This window comes from Bos taurus, chromosome 2 (assembly GCF_002263795.3).
Source record: "Bos taurus isolate L1 Dominette 01449 registration number 42190680 breed Hereford chromosome 2, ARS-UCD2.0, whole genome shotgun sequence".
Lineage (NCBI taxonomy): Eukaryota > Metazoa > Chordata > Mammalia > Artiodactyla > Bovidae > Bos > Bos taurus.
The window spans coordinates 4,599,077-4,622,456 of record NC_037329.1 but is presented as its reverse complement, the minus strand read 5'-3'; the positions used below and the strand labels follow the sequence as shown (position 1 = coordinate 4,622,456).

The window sequence follows — 23,380 nt, the reverse complement described above, 5'->3', positions numbered from 1 at the left end:
CGTTCTCCCATCTATCCATCCAACAGGCTTTTGCAGAGCACCTACCTACTACTTAACTGGACCTTAACATTTGCTGGCCCCAGTACTAGCCAGATAACCTAACACACAGCAGGAAGTCAACAGAAGAGAGAAGAAAGGAGAACAACAAATAATCCACACTGATGTTTCACAGGCTGTTCTGTCCACATTTTCATTCAGGAAACCATTATAAACACGTAAGTGCAAGGCACTGAATTTAAAAAGATGAATCAGTCCTACAGCCGTACCAAAGAAGAGCTCACGTAAGAGTAGCTCATGCAAGATCTGGACTTAGTTTCCATCATAAAAGAGAGTGACAGAAGATACAGAGAAAGAGATCATTAAGTTCCTCAAGAGCTACTATGGTTCTTTGTACTGTATTGGCTCAGAGTCAAGTTCTTCAACCAGCCCAGTGAGTGCCTTTCAAAGGCAGATATTCAAGCCAAGGTCACAGACCCTAGATTTATCTGGAAGCAGATTTAGAGCAGACTTGGAGCACCTCCTCCATCCTGATAAGAACTCTGATTTCTGACCACATGGCTTAGTTAACATTTCTCAAACAACAGAATGGTTAAAATGGCGAATTTTATGTTATATGTGAGTCCATGGGGTCAGAGAGTCAGATGTAACTAACACTTCTATATTACTACCACAAAAAAACAACAACAAAGACATGGATTTCCATGCCGTTTAACTACAGGTGGTATTACAAACATGAAATACTACTCTAGAACCATAATTTCTCTTGCAGGAGCAAAATCCCTCTCACACACTCTGGAGTTATCACCCCAGTCGGTTTAGATCAGTTGTAATCTATTTCCAAAATCATCTAACCCTGATAATGTACACCTGTGGCCAAGAATCAGGGATGAGGATCTGGGTATCTTAAAAAAAATTACACCCATGCAAATAATTTCAGCCGAAGACTAACAATATCAGTATATGAATGTAAAGTGTGAAGTTATTCCTTGCTATTTTCGCCAAACACACCTTATCCTTTCTGGGCCATCCAAAACTAAGAAATATTTTCCTTTAGGTCAGACCACACAATGTCCCAGGGTCACTGTTGGGTTAGTTAACCTCATGAATTATCTTAAATTTGAGCATTTCCCCACGACCCCCTTTCAGGTTGTAGCTTTCTGGGCAAGGTCAGTCTCACTGGAAAATCTAAGAACTATGAATCTTAGTTCAGAAAATTTGGCTCTTAAAAAACCAGTGGTACTGCTAGCAACCACAAAAAAAATATAAAAATGAAAGGTAATTGAGGTTCAACACCATACAAAAATATGCAGGTTGAATAAATATGATCAGGTTGGCTATCTCTAAATAATGACTATTCAAAAAGTACTACTATCTACTATTCAAAAAAAAAAAAAAAAGACAAGACAAAGAACAATTTTTACCCATTATGATTTATTCTCTACAATACTTTGTTAAAGAGTTCAATGATTTGCACTCAGAAGTTATATAGCCAAGAGGCAACCAAGTGTAATACAAAGAATTGGTCTAAAGTCTTTGCACTGAAGGCCATACAAAGTCTCTTGCTTCAGGGAAATAAGAATGAAAATAAACAAAAAGAACAAATAGCTCCCTAGGTTCCAGGATCTCAATAGAAAATAACATCAACAGTTAGTGAAATTGTAGGTGTTAACATACCATGGAAAACAGAGCTTGTGCAAATATTAACACCCAGGACTTCTGTATAGATGATTTTTATTATAAACAATAAAATATATGTAATGTCTGAACTACAAACCTTTCGTGTTGAAATGGTCTCTAACATGAGTTGCTTTAATATTATGAAGCGAAAAAGTTTAAGAATCTCACAGTGGAAACAATCCAACACTGATAAACTCTAGTGATCAAAGACATTCTCTTTTAATGAAGAACAAGGACAATTCGAAATTACAGAATGTCCTAGCTGTGGGTATTATGAGACAAGCCAACTTTCCAGACCGAAAGGCACTCACAGCTAGGGATGAAACGAACTCCGAACCAAACCAGCCACAGTGGGCTGGTCCCTTAAAAACAGTGGTTACTGTTCAGCTTGAGCAGTCCAAGGACAAAGGAAACACTGAGCAGAAAACATTCCCTTCTCTTTAAACCTACCACTCACACTACATATACTGGCCACCCTCATCACTGCTTTGGTCAAGCAACATGGAAGGCAGGTCAGTTCCAGTTCGGAGTTGTCATTTCCCTACGCAAAGCTGCCATATGGATGATCCAGACTTAGTATTTTTCCTGAGAGCCACCTGCCACACATCTTCATAAGGTGACCATGACCATTTATTTCCAGACCACTTCCTGACTAGGCTCCATTCAGGACAGACACTGAGTGCCATTCCTCACAGGGCCAAACAGTTTTCCTTGGTCGACTCCTGAGTCCTCTTACTAAAGTCAGAGGAACCCGAGCATCTCCATGGCTGGACTCGGATGGGAGCATAAGGGAATGTGCGGGGAGTAAGGCTTCTTCACTCCAAAAACCACTGAGCCCACTTCAGTGTGGTTCTGGGCTTAAGCCCGATTCTTGTGCACTGATTTTTTTCCCCCCATTTCCTGGGGTTTTAAATTTTGTTTTTTTCTTAAATGGCAGGTTTCCTACCCCACCCTCAATAAAATTAAAAAAAAAAAAATACTATACACTGGGAAAGACAAATAGGGCAACATTTCTACAAGAAAAAATAGGCTTGAAAGAGCATGGCACTGTAAATGCTTGCATGACCAGTCTCACTGAGCGTGCTCAGGGGTGAAAGTTTAGCACCATTTTTTTTGCTTTTTTTAAACTTTAGAAATTAAACACAACTTTTAACATAGAAGACTTGAACAGTAATGAGTGTAGCCCTATGTATCAATACTGTTGTACAAATTGGAGGTGGGTGGTTTAGTCCAGAGCTGACCACCCTGACATCAATCCATGGCACCTATAAGTAACTGTCGTCACATTTGTTTGTAACAAGACATTTATTATTCTCAGCAGCAGGAAATCATGAAACAACTCCTTCATCTTCAGAAGCCTGTTTTCATTAACACTGCGAGGGAAAGGTGGCAGGATGTGGGAGTGTGCCCAGCAGCGAGCTGGTGCTGGAGCCTGGCCCACACACCTGGACATCAGCCCACGCTTCCCTTGCACATTCCACATCCTTAACAGCAGCAGAGGATGGTGCCAAGCACACTGCTCTCCCTAACCCCTCTCTTCAAGAAACAGGACTGCTATGCCTAGAAAAGCATGTGTCATTCCTCAGACTGTCCCTGCTCCCCCCGCCCCCCGCTCCTGGCAGAAGAAAACTCAAAAGATCTTTTGCTTGAATATTTGCCCATTTCGGAAAGCCACACCACTACCACATAAACATTAAAAATAAATTAAATCAAAACATTGTGTTCACTGGGTTGACACCCAATCCACTTTAGAGTTCTCTAAGCATATTGTTGGAAACCAGTGTATCACCTGGAGGGTCTTTTCTTCCAACTGGCCACCTCTCCCTGTGAATCACTTCAGCAGTGCCTCTGTGACAACGTTGTCAAAGCATCTTCCAAATTCCCAACTTCTATGAACTTTGCCACCATATGAGTGAAGAATAGGCAAGAGGAAGGAGAAACCTGCTGACAGCTATTTGGAATCAGCAAAAATGGGAAAGGGAAATATGCCACATGAAAGTATGAATGACCTAAAACAAAACAAGCTATTTGGAACTCTGCCACAGTGGGGTGATGTTTTCCCAGCCTGTTAGGCAAGATAAAGATTCACCTTGTTTAATTACACAGCTTTGTCTAAAGTCCCCATAAAGGACTGAAACATTAACAGTTTTCCCACTTCTACAGGCAAACTAGAAAAAGGAACTCCTCTGCTTAAAGGTCTCTCAGGATGTTTGCCTGAAAAGAAAAACAGCTTGGAGACCCTGGATTCTCTCCTATGACGACGTATCCTTCTAAAACCCAACCCAAGTGCTTGTTGGAACGTCTCTGAGAACCTAGATCCAGCTATAGGCACTGCTACCAGTAGAGGAGTGAGGTAGCCAGGTGGTAAGGAAGAGGTCTCTCCCTTGACACTGCGTGCAGTGATGCCATCAGGACCTCCCGCAGGCATCCCAGTCCATCCTCAGCAGGCCAAACCACAGAGCTTGGTTCAGTCCCAGAAGACTCGATGCAGGAAGAGTGCCAGAAAATCCAACTGAGAGTGGGATGAGAATTAGAACCTTCGAGGCTAATTGAGCAATGAGATCTGCAACGCCATCCAAAGGGCTTCTGATCTTGAGGTGGGTCTCTGTCCAGGAGCCACGGAGGACTCATGGTGCCCACGTTTGACCCTAACATGGCGTCCGCTTATGAAGCATGGAGGTTGTGATCAACTCTCAGTACGCAATAAACTGCAAGTTTAAAAAAAGGAATTTAAAACAACCTAAAAATGTTTCTTGTTGGTCTCCGTTGCCCAGACTGCCAGGGGAATACACCTACTTGATCTGGGGAGGCTGCAGGTGTGTGTGGGGTAAGCCTTCATGGACCATCAATTCCAGCTTCCACTGTGTGTCCGACACACAGGCAGCACATCAGCAGCGGCACCTGCATGCCCAAGTCTTCTGAGCCCACATGGAATTCTCACTAGGCATGGAGGAGCCCCAGTCCAACGGAACCCCGTATTGAGGAAAGGCTGAGATAAGGCTTGGGCCCTCAAGTTCTGTTTCATTCAGTATAAGCCCCCCCTCCCACCTCAGTCAGCTGGAGGCAGACTTGGCAACGGAAGCTAGCATCATAAAATGGTGCAGTAATAGAAGTAACTGGACCAGGAAGAGGAGGCATCTGCTCCAATGATGTCATAGCCATTGGTGGCCACGGGGGGGTGTGACTGGTCATGCAGCCGTGTGTCAGGAGTAATGATTGTAGAGGGGCGGGGCATGAAGAGTGCCATTCTGGAAACAATGCTGTCGAGAAGCTATATACTCTGCATAACTGATTGTCACCTTCTCACTTCGGTACCTGTGTAAGGAAACAGGAAAGGGTGTTAGGAACCCCCAATACTTCATTTTAAAATCACGCAGCAGAGTAAACCAAAAGCTTATTCCACATTTTCAAAGAATAAAATGGAAGACCAAGAGCAATCTTACTTACAGAAAATGAAAGACAGCACAAGAAAACAGTGTTGTTATTACAAATGAACAAGATGAAAAAGCACAGTCACAGTCCACCCCTGAGAATGTTTTCTGCACATCCCACCTTTAAACACTTCATATGCTTATCATTAGGCTGCTCTTAAGCAATCTGCTACTAGGGTCTGGATGAAGAATTTCAAGGTCAAATTATATGGGTGGCAGACGGGAAGATGGCTGCACCAATGCCCAGTGTAAAATGCATTATCTATTTCAGGTTAAAATGTGATAAATTTGACAGAAATGCAACTTCAACTTGCAGAAAAGCAACAAACAAGTTATTTATAACTAAAAGGGGCACAGATACCTAATTCTGGGTCAAATTCTGATGAAGCAGGTTAAAAGATCCTGGGTCTCACTTCCCAGATGAATGTGCCATATCATATATCACAGGGTCATCAGAACAGAATTCATAGCACTTTGGCCTTGCTCTAAAAAGAGCCATGAGTCAGGATGCGAAGCATGGGGTGTTACAAACCTATGGAGCCTACTACAGACCACAGGAGCTGGGTGTGACAATCCTTACCCAGAGCCATCTCTTTCCCTCTGTAATCACTCCTCCACTGCAAGGTGATTATTCCTGAATTTTGACAGGGAAATGGCTGTTCAAATAAATTATAATAATAATGATAATAATAATGCTTTGTATTTGAAGATTTTTCTTTTTTGGAATCCAAAGCATTTCAAAAACATGGGGTTATCTTCCAAATAGACCTGTGAGGTTACTACATGATTATTCAGCATTTTACAGATGAAGAGGCCAACAGAGGCCCACACAAACCCACAGAAGCTACACCTCTCAGGATTTCCAATTTCAATAGGGATGGGAAGAGAACCGACACCTACTGACCACCTACAATACTGCCTGGCCCCAGACTAGAATTTCTGCACACATTACCTTACCACACTCAACCCCAAGGCAGGCTTTTTTTTTTCTGCTCAGAGAGGCCCAAGTCACACAGCTGGAAGTGGTGGAGCTGGGATTTAGGGTCCAGTTCCTACAGATTTTACTATAGAACCCCCCACAGACGTACTTGCTCCTAACAGGCAGAGGCGTTTCCTTGTTACTAGTCCATCAACACGCCACCTGACTGCATGTGGTGACTTCGACTGATCCAGGACTTCTGTTATTAAGAGCCTTTTCCCCTGCTTTCAGCTTTCCCACTCAGCCTCCCAACAAGTGGGTCTGGCAAAGACACCCACGATTGTTCAGCAGCTACTCTGCCCCCACTATGCCATCAGCTGAGCTGTGGAGACGCCCAGGATGCTGGGGAATCTCTGCCTTCTCTGCCACTGCTTCCTCAGAGCTTCAACCTCACATATACTTCTTTGGTTTGGAGACATTAGCAGGGAACATTTTTCTCTTCCCCTGTCTATCAAAAGTATCTTCCATCCAACCCCAACTAAGTTAAAATGACAAGGAAAATGAGACAGTGGCTTACCTGGTGAGTTTGATGGTTTTTCTGAATTCACTGGTAATTGGAGCCTTAAAGCCACCTTTCCTGAGCAAGGAATCTATCGTCTGGATCTGATCCCAGTCTGAGGAGAAGACGGGCACACAGAGGTCAGTGAGCACTGACACCAAACCAGGCAGGCAGTGCCCTAACACAGTGACAGGAGGGCAGCAGCTGGACCCGCTGGGGGCAGGGCAGGCTGGGTGTGGCCCCCACATCCCGGAGTCCTGTCTGCCTCACTGGCAGTCCAAGGAGAGCCAGAGACGTGCGAGGATGCCCAGCACACACCGTCAGTGGCCTTCCTCTTCTTCTGAGTCTTTCCTGTCAGGTATGATCCCAGGACAACTATCTAGAAGCAAATATGGTCCCAACTTAGTTGGCCTAGTGCTGTAACCAGGGCTGCTCTGGGAGAAAGGAGAATTCATATTCTGCAGCTTGCATTCCTTCACGTGCATCTTGATGATTTCTAGGAGTCGTTTTCTACTAGAGGCTCGACAGCAGGACAGAAGCTATTCCCTTGGGAAGGATGGGAAAGTTGTTGCACATCTACTGCTGTGTTGTTCTAGAAATATTTTCACCAGATACAACCAAATATATCAAATTGAAAACCAAACAGAACTCCATAAATCACTTCAGTAGGTGCCTTGATTTTAATTTTCCCAATCAGTTTCCAAATAGAAAGAAGTGTTTAATTATTTACCTAAATCATCATCACATCTCACTATTAGGAAATGTTCCTGGTCCATCTCCTTGGACAGAAATGCCAGATTTATGACCTCAAAGAGGTGGCTAAAAGGCTTCCTCTTTTTTAAGCCATATCCCCACTGCTTTCCGTGACAGGAACCAGCAAGGCAATCCCTCTCCACATAATCAGTTCATTGATATACTGAACTCAGTATTTTCCTCTATTTCAGTTTCATACCTAACTACTAGATATTATTTTTTAAAAAAAGACTAGTTCCAAAAAAGAAAGAAAATTGGGTTGTACACTGCAGAATGCATAAGCACCATTTTAAGGTATTCTTCTAAATATTCTTAAAGAGAAAACCTGCCCAGCCTACTTCCTACCTTTAGTGTCCCACTGTAGGAACAACTGAGTTCTTTTTTTCTACAATTACCACTGCAGTTTTGGGGCCAAGAAATACTACTACTCATTGAAAGTAAGTGAAACAGATTACCTGACAAGTATTTACCCCTTTTCCCTCCTAGCTCTTTTGGGGAGTTTCTTATTCTGTAAGAATTTGATAGATATGGAAAGAAAGCCCGCCACTCATACGCAGTCACGCTGCACTGAAAGGCAGCACAGCCCACTCCCCTGCCCTCTGCCTGACAACACTGTGGAGGGTATCACTCCATTTGTCGAACTCACCTTGTTCCTTCGCAACCTCAGGTAAGTAAGTGGCTGTACGTTTGACGCCTTTTTCATTGATGAATTCAATTCGAATCCCATGGACCCCAACCTACAAAAACACACAACCAATAAATGCTGTTTACTTACTCTAATGGAACTTCAATTATCCTCATGTAAATTGACACTGTCCCCTGACCAGCTTGACCCAGGGCTGAGAAAAAGGGAGCCTCATACTTTTCACGACTGACTCTCTCTCAGGCATAGAAGCTGAAGAAACTGCTGCTTCAGGGAAAGGGAGACTCTATGTGGAGCCACCTCGCTGAGACTATGGAGGCTACATACATCAATTCTCTCAATAACGCATCCAATAATCATGAATATTCCACCTTTAATATTCAAGAACAGGCTACAGGATTTGATCAGGATTCCTGACTTTTCACATGTGGCTCGTAATAACAACATTTATTCAAGGGCTTACCAAGAAGAATCAGGAATGTTCTCCTTTATCCCATTATTTATTAGACGTGGGAAAAGGATGTGGGAGAGAGTAGGCTGGTAAGAAAGGGATTTCTTTCTGCTTCTAATATCAAAGTATCTTTCCTGTCACCCAGGTTGCCCACAACTGCCTCTGACCTCGGCTCTCACATGCTTATACCCTTGCTCAATGAAGGAGATACATTACCATGTACTAACCCGAACCCAAATGCAACGAGAGATGCAGAGTTCCAAATGCGGCTGTTCTCACCTCCCAGTCCAGGTAATCACTGGCATCCTCAAAGTTAGTAAGGAGGGAGACAGAGCAGAAAAGTTTAGGCAGCTCCTCTCGGGTCAGGGGGGGAAATCGGCTGTCCTTAAGTGCACTGGAGGGGACAGAAAACATGAGTGAGGCTGCTCCGGAATTGGGAGCCAATATCATAAGCCTGAAAGTTTACGGCTCTTGAGCTCTGCAGAAAACATTCACTACCCATCAGCACGAACATGCTAAATACAACATGATGCTACTGTCTACACTTGAACTGCTAAGTGACTCACCAGATTAAAGCCCCCACAGCTCCTGACTATCAAAAAGAAACACTCAAGCTTCACCACTCAGAAGAAACAGGCAGTTATTTTCAAATTTTACAAATAATCTACCCATCTCACGTGTGGTGTCATTACCTGGTTAGCGTGTATTCCCTGAGTCCTGAATGAAGATTCATGGCTGAGAAGGTCCCAATGCAGCCACGAAGCCGCTTGTCCCGCCCTGTCTTCCATGTCACAAAGAGTGGACTGAAAGAGCAAGCACGCAGCAATCAGAGAAGAAAACCTTGGCTTTATCCCTGTCTGCCTGTTCTTCCCCAACACGACTGTTCTCTGATGTGGGCTGTCTGGAAGGCTGCGGCCTCCGGGCGCCGTGCGGCCCCAAGGTGGAGATGGAGAAGAAGTGGCCACGAGGCTCAGGGAGAGGCTCCTGCAGCCCCTGCTCTCAGCTCCGCTCCACTCCGCATGGACACACTGTTTCCTTCCTCCTCTGCTCAGGACTCTCTCTGCTAGTTCTCCACATCTTCCTCCTCCTGTTTACCCTCTTTCTCTGTGTCTCTGTCTCCCAGTTCCATCCTTCCTGAAGACATAGCATGCACACCTTCTCCCCTCAACCCCATACTGCACCCATCATTATTTCTGTCTCTTCTGTTTATAAATTCCAGAAAAAAAAAAGTCTCCGAGAAAGTTTATTCTGTGGACTTCCCTGATGGTTAAGAATACGCCAGGCAACGCAGGGGTTATGGGTTCAATCCCACATGCAACAAGCCTGCCTGTCACAACTACTGCGCCAGAGCAGCACAACTAGAGTCTGTTCACCGCACAAAATATCCTGGATGATGCAATGAAGATCCCATGTGCCTCAACTAAGACCCAACACAGCCAATAAATGAATTTTTTAAAAAAAGGCTTATTCTGGGATTTTCCTAGTGTTCCAGTGGCTAAGAATCTGTGTTCCAATGCAGTAAACATGAGTTTGATCCCTAGTTGGGGAACTAAGATCCCACGTGCTGAGGGACAATTAAACCTTGAGTGTCACAACGAGAGAGAATCCCACAGGCTGCAACTAAGATCCAATGCAGTCAAAAATAAATAATAATTTTTTTTTTTTTAAAGCTTATTTTCAGCAGAAGTTACCACTTTCTAGGCCAAAGTCATGTTCCATTAGGCTACATCAAATAGACAGTAATAGATATTTAGACACATGTTACGGGGCTGCCTCCTCTTCTGAAAATTCTTCCATGTTCCTATGCCTTTACGTCTTAAGATTCTTGAGTTAACACTGCTAAAAAGCAACTTACATCTTTAAAGTTACCTTTGATCATTATTACAAGGCAAGATCTCCCACCTACCCATCTTTTCCTTTCAGTAAAACACCTGAACAGCACCAGCCAAAGTTAATGTTTCAAAACCTACTCAAAAACCCTTCCAATTCCACTGTCCCCACAGCCTACAAAGCTGTGGTCACCACCTACTCTTCAAAGTCTGTGTCCCTCTCCTGCAAGGGACGCACCTAATCCCACTCAGGTCAAGGCTCAGACTCTCCATCTACTTAGTTAGGACTTTTCTGTCCACAGATGTCACATGGGAATACTTCCCTAAAAAGCGAGCACATTTTCTCATTCCTTTCCTCTGACACAATCACATACTAACTTCCCCTCTACTTCTGCCCAGACACTGTGAGGCACACCCGGTTTAGCTGTTGTGTGTGATCTGTCTATTCAAGTCTCCTGAGAGCAAGGACTATTTCTTCATGCCTGTCTATTCCCCACGCAGCCCTCAGTATGGCACGAACAGTTCTTAGTGAGTCCTCTAAAAGCACCTCCTAAAAAAATTAAAAAGCAGCACTGCTCTTTAAATGCACCTCAAAGCTGCCTCCAGTTCTGAGAAAGCAAGCCTTAGCATGCCTTTCTTCACTTGACTTCACCCTTTACATACACATATTCCTTATTTAAGTCACTAACACCTCACGGGAACTTGGGACAGTCTTGAACTAAAAACATCAAAACAAATTCTGACATTCTTGGTGGGGTGCTGGCAGCCCCATGGGACTGACAGTAAGTTATGAGACTCTTGAATGAGCTCGTCGTCTCCAGCCTGGCCCTCAGACACTGGTAGTTCACTCGGATTTCAGCAATGCCTGGGTGTGCAATGGTGTGGTGGTGTGACTTCTCCACATGAGGGTCTGAATGAGCTACCCACTGCCATATGAAACCAAAAGACAAGCAAAATCAAAACCCTCTTGATTCCCAGAATGTAACTTTAACAATAAGCCAATAACTCCTTCAAACGTAGCCTAGTATCCACTTTTGATATTCTGGATATTGTCTGGATATTTTTCATCATTCTTTTCCCATTAACCTTTGCCCAAACCATGTTAAAGCTTTTTATAAGTAGAAGACCGTTGCAAGAAAATAACCCTGGAAAGAGGGTGCCATGCCTTTGTCACCGTCCCCAGCGCGTGACTGCTTTACTCACTAGGGGTCATTGGTGAACCTAGGAAGTCGTGGCTGCGGGAAGCCATAGAGGTGACAGTAGAGGACATCAAAGCAGTAGCAGCACATCTCTGCGGTCACCACCAGGTTCTTGGTGGTGTTGGCAGTTCCATTGGGCCGGGGGAGAGGGCTCAGCGCTCCCGATGCGGGATTCATTCGTGTGATGGGAGAGTTTCCAGGTCCCAGAGTTAAGTCCGACACATTCTCCCGACCACTGCTGCCATCCACATGCTGGTGGTTTTGAAGAGGTCCTGAACTAGAGCCGGGGACAGTTGTGGACTGGTTCCCGTGACTGTGCGTTCCACTTCCAGATAACTTAGGCTTCTTGACCCCACAACAACCTGCTGCCAGCTTGGGCTCAAGTGGAGGGACACAACGTCTTTTTCCCATCCTGATTCAGTGCTTGAGGTCCGGAATGCTGCAGAACCCTAATCCAAAGGAGAACACCCAAGCGTTAATTCAAACGTTAGTTACAAGAACACAAAAATCAGAGAAAGGCTCTACATGGAAGGGGTAGGAGTCATCGAGTTCTTTCTCACACAGGTCACACTGCTCACAAAGGGTGTCAGACCAGTGGGCTGGAAGAGCCTGCATTCCAGACCAGGGACGCCCAACCGTTACCTGAGGGGAAGCTATTTTTCACTTTCCATAAAGGTTATGACCATCATGGATGGAGGCAGGCCAAAGACAGCTCCCTCTTGCCCAGGTCTCCTCAGGCAGAAAGAAGGGTAGAGTGGCAGCCGGTCTGCAGGCGAATGGGGACACTTGGAGACTGACTGAAAGACTGCACCTGACCTGGCAGGCTCTTCATCAGGACGCTTTCTCTACATTTCTACAGGCTCCAAATTGAACCACTCTGTTTCTAAAGAACCCCAGAGGAACTTTCATGTTTTTCCTTGTTAACCACATCCTTTCCGCATTTCCCCCATCACTAACCTCAACTTAGCTGTGTGACTTTAGCTCCGGACCTCTGTGAGGATGGAGAGCAGCCGCTGCTCTGGCGAGAGTGCGCTAACACAAGGCGACCGCCCGCCTTCCGTCCTCACACAATCCTGCGGTCCTATTTTCTTTGGTTCGCCTCTGAACGTACTCCAATTTCTACACTTCTATACTTTCAAGACCCCATTCAAAAAAGCTACAACCAAGCAGAAACCTTTATTCACACAAATGACCCAAGCTTCAGTCCTTTTGTGAGGTAGTCATTTCTGCCCTGTCACAGCAAGGCAGAGATGCAAAGCCATCAGTCTGACAAAATGTGGCATTAGATGGGCCAGCAAACCAGAGTTCCAGCTGATAAAGGGAAGGAAGGAATCTTTTTCCATTAAATTCTTTTTCTTAAGAAGCCCAAGGTAAAGATATATAGCTGTAACATGACCAAGATTCTTTCTGTTATCTATCTCAATAATTGAGACTCATGAAAATAGATCCTAGTTATTTCAATGTTGATAATACCAAAGTTAAAATCCTGCTAACTTGAGAAAAATGTACTTTGTTTTTTCACAAATCACTACATGTTGGTTTTTTTTTTAAGGGCTTCCCTGGTGGCTCAGACGGTAAAGCATCTGCCTGTAGTGCGGGAGACCCAGGTTTGATCCCTGGGTTGGGAAGATCCCCTAGAGAAGGAAATGGCAACCTACTCCATGGGGTCCAAAATCCCATGGACGGAGGAGCCTGGTAGGCTGCAGTCCATGGGGTCACAAAGAGTCGGACACGACTGAGCGACTTCACTTTCACTTTTCACTTAGTTTTAGCCTCCTACTCAAAATATGTAATTTTCATCTAAAATTTTCTCTGTAATTTGAACACGCAGTACATAATTGCCTTTTTAGGCACTACTCTACTGTATTGTATAGTATTTTGGTTGTAATGTGTACAATCTTTTAAATAAAATTAGGTAAGTGCATACTCGTTTCCAATGCCGTTATTTCTACAAACACAACTTGTCACTTTAGATTGAATGAGATACAAAAATTTCACAAATACTGCATTTGTTTCTGATATATCCTGATCCCTAACAAAATACATATTTTTGTATTAGGACAATTCTTCGGAAGAAAGTTGTCTCTAGCAGAGGAGTAACGGTTTGCACATTTCGATGTCTAGCTTGCAACAGGCTTCTTTTTGAGAAAGCCTCATGCATGTGATACACTAAAACCTCCAATGATTCTAAGTGTGGATATCACTGTCTTGTTCAGACTGTTAAGAGAGGGAGCAGGAGGTCCTGGTTAAAAATGCTGCCTCCAGACTCAAATGGCCTGGGTTCACATGTGATTCCTCCAGGATTAACCTCTCTATGCCTCAGTTTCAGCAAACTGGGAATTGCTTCATGGGGCTGTTAGGAGAAGTGAGTTTATTCTATGTGAAGTGCTTCCATACAGTTTCTGGCATAAAGTTAGCTGCTCTTATCATCTGGGCTCTCATCTGACTGCTCCCCCCAGAGGGGGAGACTCTGGGAAGGCTAGGACTTTGCTGCACACTCAAGGCTTAGAGCACCGAACAGATGCTCTTTAAATAGGATTTCACTTAATCCTCAGAACCACCCAGCAAGGATATTACAATCATTTTACAAAGGAGGAAACTTAGGTTTAATAAGAAAAACACTCTGCCACTGAGTGGCACTAGGTGCCATTAACTGCCACTGAGTGGCAGAGTCAGTATTTGGACCACAATCTACCTGTCAGACTACAAGGCTTGGGTCTTCCCACCATGCCACAAACAAGAACGAAGCCTGCCAATAATATTCACTGGATTCAGTCCCTTTGCTAAGGGCGTGATTAAAAAAAAAAAAAAATCAAGGGTATACTGAAAACTAAAAGAATAGCTTGCAAAATTTTGCCCATAAAAATGGAGCCGAGGGAAGCTGACTTCCCTGGTGGACCAGTGGTTAAGAACCCACCTTCCAATTCAGGGGATATGGGTTTGACCCACAGTCGGGGAACTAAGATTCCCACATGCCTCCGAGCAACTAAGCTTGTGCACTGCACTAGTGAGCCTGCAGGCTCTAGAGCCCGTGCTCTACGAGAGAAGGCCTCCCACACCACAACCAGAGAATCCCCTCAAGACGCAACAAAGACAGTGCAGCCAACATAATTTAAAAAAAAAGGAGGAGCAGGGGGAAAAAACCAAAACCTAAGCCCAAAGCTCTGCTATCACCTTGACAACGACCAGTGCCCCTGCCGTAGTCACTTGCATCCACAACGAGTGACACTGGCCTCCGAGCCCTCACTTGACTGTCCTCCTTGGCCTAACTGTGGGCAGAGGCTTTAGGGCATGTGTTCAACGAAGCAGAGGGACCTTGTCTCGAGAGCTAGAGCTTTAGCAGCACCAATAGGGCCCTGAGGCTCTGCCTCTAGAGTCCCAACGTTCAAAGAAGCAAAGAGAAGGGATGAAATAACAGTAAGTTAAAAAAAGAAATCCTTCCTCATTCTCCTTATACCACAGGCCGCTTGAAGGAAGAGAGAAATGTCATGAGATAGTGGTAACTCAGGTGTTCCTCCCAAGGTGCCATCAGCTCTCTGATGGGTGAAACACCCCGTAACAGAGCAGTGGGTTTTCAAACCACGCCAAGGCAGGTGAGGTCAAGCTCAGGAAGATTCTGCCTACACCAGTGGTCCCCAATCTTTCTGGCCCAGGACTGGTTTCAGGACAATTCAAACACATTTATCGTGCACTTTATTTTTAATCCAATGCCACCGCTGATCTGACAGGAGGTACTGGTCCGAGGCCTGTAGCTGGTGACCCCTGGCCTACCCATAATGCACAACCAGTGCTCTGTAGGGGGGCATACCAAGAGATTACATTTAGCAATTCACCCACACCATCCCCAACTGTGATTTGTAATCAACAGAGCCAACCCAAACCTTGTGGATCCTCAGGACCAAGTTTTCTCTGGAGGCCACTAAACAAACAATTCAATCAATATTCTCAATTAGTGACTAAAGGCAGAGTTAGAGACTTTCTGCATCAAAACTATATTAGAAGGCATTTTTTAAAATTTATTCCATAAAACTTAAATCTATAGAAAACTTCAAACATAAAGTAAAAGAGTATAATGAACCCAATACTCAGCTTTAATAATTTTCAACAAAGGGCCAAACTTATTTCATCCACAGCCTACTTACTCCATCTCCCTCACCCTACTGAATTATTTAAGGTTTGTTTTTTAAATGGGCCAAAATTTTACGTGTATGTCAGCGTAAAGCAAATATTAACTAAACAGGTGCTGGTAGTGAGTACTTTTATTTACATAGCAACCACTGCCTATCCACTCCATCAGGTCTCCCTCTCAGTGAGACTCTCCTAACCCAACAAAGTGGGCTGCTGCTACTGCTAAGCCGCTTCAGTCGTGTCCGACCCTGCGCGACCCCAAAGACGGCAGCCCACCAGGCTCCCCCGTCCCTGGGATTCTCCAGGCAAGAACACTGGAGTGGGCTGCCACTGCCTTCTCCAATGTATGAAAGTGAAAAGCAAAAGTGAAGTCGCTCAGTCGTGTCCGACCCTCAGCGACCCCATGGACTGCAGCCTTCCAGGCTCCTCCGTCCATGGGATGTTCCAGGCAAGAGTACTGGAGTGGGGTGCCAGTGCCTTCCTCACCACAACTAAGTGTCCCAGACCTGGCTCCCAGGACCGTCCCACAGTGACAAAAGACATTGATTCTCCAACAGCTCTGTTTCTGAGGGCACAGTGTAAGATCCCTCAGAATACTTTCAATGCAATAGACTAACCTGCTGTGACCGACTAAAAATACCCCTAAGGACATACATATTCTACCTCTCTTAGAAAACTATGCCTTTGTTCTCACGCTTCCCCAAAACGTCATAAAAACTACCAGCAACGGTCATGGGAGTAACCGAATGGCTACTGTCAAGTTGGTTCATCTGAAGTAACTGGAATCAGGTAAAAATCCTTGCTTTATAAACACATATACCACAGAGACCCTTCTGGAGCCTTCAGCTGGCTAACCTCAAGCTAACCTCAGGGCCATTTTAAGGGCCTATAATAGTGATGTCATTTTCCTACACTCCGTCTACTTTAGAACAAACAATGAGAACAAGCTAGTTAAAACTGGATTTCTACCAGATGGAGACAATACCCATACTTCCACAAAGAGCTGGAGGAAATAACAGGAGTCACTGTTTCACCTCTTAAGGCCTCCTAACCTAGCAAGTGTCCAGTGAAGTTGTTCTCAGTGTTGAAAGTCACCATGCCCTTTATCTGACACACAGTGCTCAAGGGATCCTGACCCTCATGAGGCACCTTTGCGGCCTGAGGGGAAGGTGAGTGGGTACAAAGCCGCCTGAATTCCAGCCGGGGCTGAACTCACCAGTACCTTCAGTCGCAGAAGCTGGGCTGCATTTCTGTTTTTTTTCCCCCACAACACTTAACCCAGCGTCCTGCATATGGTACACACATCAACAATCTTATTTACAGATCTCCCAGCAACTTCATTTAAGTTAGCCTTTCTAATAAAACGAGTATTTATGGAACAGCCTGATCTTTACTCTGTTCCACCGCGAGGGGCTGACTGTTGAGTGTGTCAGAAGCCGAAGGTGACTGAAATACAAGTATCTATTCTTATCAACAACGTCAATTCTACTCAGCCCAAACCAAGGCGTGGTTTAATTCAAGCAAAACGGATAGCTAATGTGGACCATTCATTCTAAAAATCAGGTCAAATATCCCCTACACTAACTTCATGCTAAAAATCAGGTCAAACACCCCCTACACTAACTTCGTGGTTTGGTTTATACTGGTAGCTGTTCTCTGCCAAATCACAGCAGTTGGTCAGTCCTAGGCTTGGCCTCAGGGGCTGCTTACCTGTAGGTTGCTCAAGGCTTTCCTTTCAAACGCCGTGCCTAGTTTCTAAACTGCATGTGACAAGAACTTTCCTACTTTTTTTAAATGATGGAGCACTTTAAAAGCATTATTTGTCAGGAGGGCAATTTACAATTTCAGAAGTTAATGGAAATGATGTGTCATAAATTGCTGATATTTATAAACAAGATGTGGAGACCAGTGCTGAGGGGAGGGTGCGAGGGCATCCTGACAGACACGGCTGGCTGGGCAGGAGGGCCTTCTTCCCTCACTGGGGGTCCCTTCCAAGGCTCCAAAGTCCGCTGAAAACAACAAGCTGATGCCTTCCCAGAGCAGCTCCCACCCTCAGAGGACAGAGTCCAGGCTTCGGGGTCACCATCTAGGCTCAAATCCCAAATCTGATTTAGCAGGTACAGGCTGTGCAGACTCAGGCAGGCTGTCCGTCTCTGGATGTAGGCTCCTACTACCACAGAGGGTTTCTCTGTGAGCATTCACTGAGTAAGACGTGAAAAACATCTAGCTGATCTCTGGCACAGAACTACTATTTATTAAAGCGTCTACTATTACTATTAATATGGGGTTATTATTCTAATGACCTTGATGCTTTTCCTCTTTGGGGACCCATACTTCTAATAAGTCATCCATTGATCTTTTCATTGTGAGATGCCAGGAAGTATAAGGAATATTGGGCTTACAGCTGTGCAGTTCTATTCTACAAACGTCCTCCTTTAAGTTTGAAGCCATATAACAAAAAGAAACTAAATTTACTAAATACACTACTATTACAGAAATCTTGATATATATTGAGTACTAACAGAACTACCGAGTCAAAACAGTTAGATTTCCAATAACCAATAATAATTTTCTAGATAAAAATATCTAGAAAGGCTAGGAGGTAGGAAAAAAAAATAGGTTCACCTTTGGATGACAAAATTCAAAACAGCTATTCAGGGGCATGACCTTTTAACAACAACAGCAACAACAACAAAACAGACTTGGGAAGTAGGAAAAAGGCAGAAAAAGGGGGGAGGGGTTCTCTGCATTTTCTTCTGTTATTACTAGTGTCCAGATGTCTATTCAAACCAAATTTACACAGAGGGGAACAGACTGCTGTTTCCTTTGTGACACAGAAGTGAACTGAAATTCAATTTAATAATTATTTGAGTATGAAATGGCACGTAAGCTATATTCTGGCCTACTTAAGGAACTATTCCAAGAAATAGTCAGATGAAAGACCCACAAAACATTCTGGACATTATTCCAAATAATCATCTCTGTATTTCTGAAAGCCAATCATACACACATACATATCTGAAACATTTGCTGTGTAAAAATTTTCCCTGAGAAAAACAGATCTGCCTATACAACTGCTTTTTAAATTTACAGATTTAGAAAAACACACAATACTATACACCTTCGTGTGAACTTAGCTTAAGGAAAAACATGAATATAAGAAATCAAATGTTTTGTTTTCTTTTTAGATCCCCTCCCTTAACTATGTGAGCTATGGCAGAATGCCAGATCTTTCTGGGCCTCAGTTCTTTCATTTGTAAAATGAAAATATTTGTCCCCAGCCTGCTCACAGATAGACTGTGAGGCTCCAATAAGATATGAAGCATTCTGAAAAACTTTTTTACAAGTGTTTGCATACCATCAGAGAAGACCCAGCAGTAATAAAAAATTTCCCAGAACTCTGTTTACATGTAAAATTTTAGTTATTTTTAAGAAAACAGTATCACACTAGCAGATTTAGGGCAAAATGTTCCAAAATTCTCTGAAAATTATAACCATATGGAAGACATCTGATCATTGACCTTGATAGAAACTGTATTAACCTCTGAGTTAAGATCTTTGTCTTTAAATAGTTTGGGAAGGGGCGGGAGGCGAACCTTTATGCAACCCAAGGGTAAGTGTAATGCTACAAAACCATCTAAGTTACTCTAATAGGGTTATGGAAAATAAACTCGTTTTTTACCAATTAAAATTATTTTAAAAGCGAGCAAGCGGAAGTGGAAGGATTCATCAAGTTTAGGACACTCATGTAAGTAGAAAAACAGAAATGAACAAAGTAAACATATATTCTAGTCCAAGCACAGACCTAAAAGCAAGAGAAGACAAAAACTAAAAGCAACACAATTCCATTCTAAGTATGTCCAAGGTAATACTCACTGAAAGCAGAGAGTTTGTACTGTCAGGGGAACAGCTATAACAGAGGAGGGGAGCTATTTTGTCTCTGAAATGAATTTTCTTCCTTCTGATTCCATTCCTTCTTCCTGTACCTAAGATGGAAATGCAGGTGCAGTGAGTGAACAAAACCAAGGCAGTGAGGAGGTAAGAGATGGTTTTTGAAAGCACTACAACAGAGTAATTTCTAGGAAGGAAAAAAAAAAAAGCTAAGGAACAGGTTTTCCTTAAGTCAAAACATTTCAAAATCTAAATATAAGGTGGCAAGGGCAGCCCCCTGCAGTAAACCACCTCGTTCCTGAGGTCAACACCAAGAAGGGAGGACAAGGGAAGATTAAAGGTTTTATTGAACCTGAACATGAAACACACATTAAAACTTCCTCCACCACTAATTTAGATCAGAAGTTGCTCTCAGGCCAAGATACACCATCTCAAAGTTTTCTACTGGTTTCAGACTACAAACAAGACTCCCAAATTCTCTGCAAACATGGCGCTGAAGGATTACTGGACAGCATGTCAGGGTCCTGAGGACAGGCCATCTTGTTATCCCAGAAGGAGATGATAACTGTTGGTAACAGTCAGTCATCATTACTCTTAGGCTGGCATAAATTTTTTCATAATCTCACCAACTCTCCCCACCCCCCAGTAGTAGATATGAGTTATTCCCAAAGATGTAAACAGGAGACTCCAGGCCCCACCCACTCTATCCAAGGAGAGGGCAGTGAAAGAGGATAGGCCCAGAGGGATAAGGGTGAGAGAGTGTGGCAAAGTGAGGAGTTCAGATCAGGACAGGGAACGGAGGAGGGCAAGTAATGAAGGGCAAAATCCACAGCCTGGGAAGGAGGGAGGAATAAAACCCACAGAATATCAGGTGGAAATAGGGGCTTTGGGTGGGTAAGGAAGGACAGAATGAAAGTGGGGTTTAAAAAAAAAAAAAGATTAATGAAAGGCGAGAGCGTGCGTGTTAAAGAGTTTACCAAAGAAAGGGCGAGATACAGAGGGGAGAGGAGAGACCAGAGCGGGGAGGGGCCAAGCGGGCAGAGAGAAAGGTAAAAGGTAAGAAAAAGGTGATGGAAGGAAAGCGCGGGGCGCTAGGAGGAATCGGGAGACGACCCAGCGACGGGTAGGGCAGCTGAGGCCGAGCCGCGGGGGTGGAATCCAGACGCCAAGCGGGGGAGGGGGCGCCGGGACGGGGGGCAAGGGCCGCCAGGCGGCGCCGGAGACCACCAAACTTTACACGACCCGAGACTGTTTCCAGGAGGGAGTGGAGAAAAGAGTGGGAGCCTCGCCTGGCCTCGCCCGGCCTCTCCTCGCGGCCCGGGGCAGGGGCGTCAGCCCACCCCCTCCCCAGCGCGTCTCCCGACCCGCCCGCCCCCCGGTGGGCACACGCGGCCCGCAGGCCCAGCCTGCCGCCTCCCTCCCCGGCCGCTCGGGAGCCCCCTCCCCACGCTGCCCCGGGACCCTCGCCCCGAACCCGGGGGGCCCGCTCCCCGGCCCCTCCAGTCGCCGCGGAGTGAGGAGGCCCGGAGGGCACGGTGGCAGAGCGAGAGAGGGCGGCCCGGCGGGGCGGGGGAAGAGGGCGCGGCGCGGACCGAGTTTCCCACCTTTTCTCCTGGCCCAGACGTAGCCGGGGCAGACGGGACCTCTCGCGCTCTGCCTCCTCCTCCTGCTTCATGGAGCCATGCGCCTGGGTGGGGGCTCCCGAGAGAAGCGGGCCGCGGGCGGGCCGGACGCGCGGCGCGGACGGGGCGGGGCCAAGAAGGCCGGCAGGGGGCGGGCGGAGGAGGAAGCTGCGGGGCGGCGGTGGCGGCGGGGAAGAACTGCTAGAGGTATTCCCCGGGCAGCTGGAGGACTGAGCCGAGTCGGGACCCGAGTCTTCCGGTATCCCAGCAGCCACCGGAGGCAGTGAGGTAATGGAGGAAGAATGTAGGGAGTCCTCCAGTGGACCACACGCCCTCTAGCGAGGCGCCAAAACCATAGAGATTAGGGGGCCGCCGGAGCACCGCCCCGCTACTGTCACGTGGCCTGACTCTGCGTACTTTATTGGCTGGCTCCGACTCTACGGGGTTGAATTTAGGAGACTGCTTCCTATTCTTGTGGCCGAATCTCAGGCAGTTGGAATAAAGAGGGGAGGACAGTAAGGCGCGAGAGGAGGTTTGCACGCTGGTTCCCCTCAGGTCGTTGAGCGGGCCGAGGGGTGCGCTGGGCTGTCAGGCTGGCCGGCGCAGAGCACGCCGGGTCCCCTTGGCTTCTGCGAGCGAGTTCGGAGCGCGCCGGGAGTTGTAGTGCGGCCGGCTGGGCGGCATTGTCCGCCGGGACAAGGCCTAAGTGCCAGCTGGGTATGCCAGCCGGGTGCCCGGGTGCTGCGGCCTCGCAGCTCCGCCCTCTCTCGCGTTAGAACCCAAGCGTCCTGGCGCGCGTCGCTTCCCCCGACCGAGCCGCAGCCTTAGAAAGCAGCCAGGAAGGGGCAGGTCAGACCAGCTTTAAATAAAGGCGACCCCCTGGCTCTGGCCAGATCCACGGGATAGATGTTCCAGGCTCTGGGCCAGTCTCCTCATGGATGAAAAAGAGCAAACCATATGGGCCAACAGCCCATCTCTGTCTTGACCCGCTGCGTCCCAGTCTGGAGACCACGCAGGTAGAATTGCCCACAGTACAGGCTTAATTCAGTAGGTCGACTAAGAACATTCCTCAGTACTGGCAGGGCAGGGGCCTCAAAAAGAGCACTACAAAAACCAGTTTTTAAAAATTAGGAGTAAATAGTTGTAATTGCAAATATTTGCTATTTCATATGATGACTTAGCACTCATTTTAATTACAGATGGAGTTGCACAAAAAGTCTTATTTCTGCCTTGCTCCCTCACCTTAACCAAATAGTTTAGGCTCTGCAGCAAAAGCATGCTCTGTTTTAAAGCATTTCCAGTCTTGCTAAAAACACACAGTCAAGCCCACAGTTTTGTTTATGCACAAAGGAATCCTAACGTGTTTGTCCTCAAGGAGCAAAGACAAGTATCTAGTAAAAAATGCAAATCATATCTTAACAGTGAAGCTTTCCAGCAAAAACCTTCTGCTCTGGAATGCGTAATGTACTAAAGCATAATAAGATCTCCTACTACAGACTTTTAGCTTAATTACCTGTACGCAGCAAAAACCGAGGAAACAGAGTTATTGGTGCCTCTCAGACCTGGCACTCTCAGAAAACCTGGCAAAGCGCAGCAGTGGGAAGAAGAGACGATGATGCCTTGCAGAACAGGAGGTCGATTTTTTTTTTTAAGCCATCTATAGCAGTCTTCATAATTCCTGTCAGTTTTGACGCACTTATCTGTCGTTGAGGCCCACGTTGGCCAGTTTCTAACCACTTGTCAGACTGAAAAACTCCAAATTAAATAATCCCATGGTCTAGAGCCAAAATCAGGAGGCAGCAAGCCAGAGGTCATTTGTTTGTTGGTTTCTGAAGAAGACCAGATATTGACTTTAAATAATCGCAATAAGTTTCACATAGTGAAGGTCTTTCCAACTGAAAGTTTTAAAACAAGGCATCTGGAAAAGGGCCTCAGTCTGTTGCTCCCGGGGTGGTACTATATTGTCACTGAGTAATCCACAGATAAGGAAGTTATTGCGCCCTGGTTATCAAGCTGCCAGGAGGTAAATGATGGAACCAGGTTGGGTCTGAAACACTCTCAAATTAAAAAAAACAAAAACAAAAACCTCGCCTTGAGCTGTGAAAAGGCTTTTTACTGAGAAGTAGGACCCATATACTATTTCTGTTGTTTACTGAGCCCAAAAGGCAAAGGGTTAGGACTTTTTAAAAGGTCACTTTGGGGTCACCTCACATCAGCAATCAACAGTCTGAACTGGTGCAAAAAATAAACAGTGAAATTAGGATTAGGAACAAGGAAG

The 23,380-nt window shown here is 45.4% G+C and overlaps 1 protein-coding gene across 5 annotated transcripts; it reads right to left on the bottom strand.

Annotated features, from left to right (window-relative positions):
- Positions 1 to 1,412: 1,412 nt before the first annotated feature.
- Positions 1,413 to 21,368, bottom strand: AMMECR1L (AMMECR1 like). 5 transcript variants are annotated; one of them, XM_005202211.5, is made up of 9 exons: positions 21,085 to 21,368; positions 19,466 to 19,575; positions 11,466 to 11,910; positions 9,126 to 9,236; positions 8,713 to 8,827; positions 7,986 to 8,076; positions 6,605 to 6,701; positions 5,689 to 5,742; positions 4,903 to 4,992 (listed from the first exon to the last, which is right to left on the bottom strand). In XM_005202211.5, the coding sequence occupies exons 3-8, from the start codon at positions 11,870 to 11,872 to the stop codon at positions 5,715 to 5,717; spliced, it is 849 nt and encodes a 282-aa protein (XP_005202268.1). In that variant the 5' UTR covers positions 11,873 to 11,910; positions 19,466 to 19,575; positions 21,085 to 21,368; the 3' UTR covers positions 4,903 to 4,992; positions 5,689 to 5,714.
- Positions 21,369 to 23,380: the final 2,012 nt, after the last annotated feature.

Excerpts from the sequence above, each read along its gene's own strand:
- AMMECR1L (XM_005202207.5), bottom strand. The coding sequence starts at position 11,872 with ATGGGAAAAAGACGTTGTGTCCCTCCACTTGAGCCCAAGCTGGCAGCA. Across the intron at positions 9,237-11,465 it reads AGGTTCACCAATGACCCCTA|TCCACTCTTTGTGACATGGA; the intron begins GTGAGTAAAGCA and ends TTGCTCTTTCAG. Across the intron at positions 4,993-6,604 it reads AAAACCATCAAACTCACCAG|GTACCGAAGTGAGAAGGTGA; the intron begins GTAAGCCACTGT and ends TTCCTTACACAG.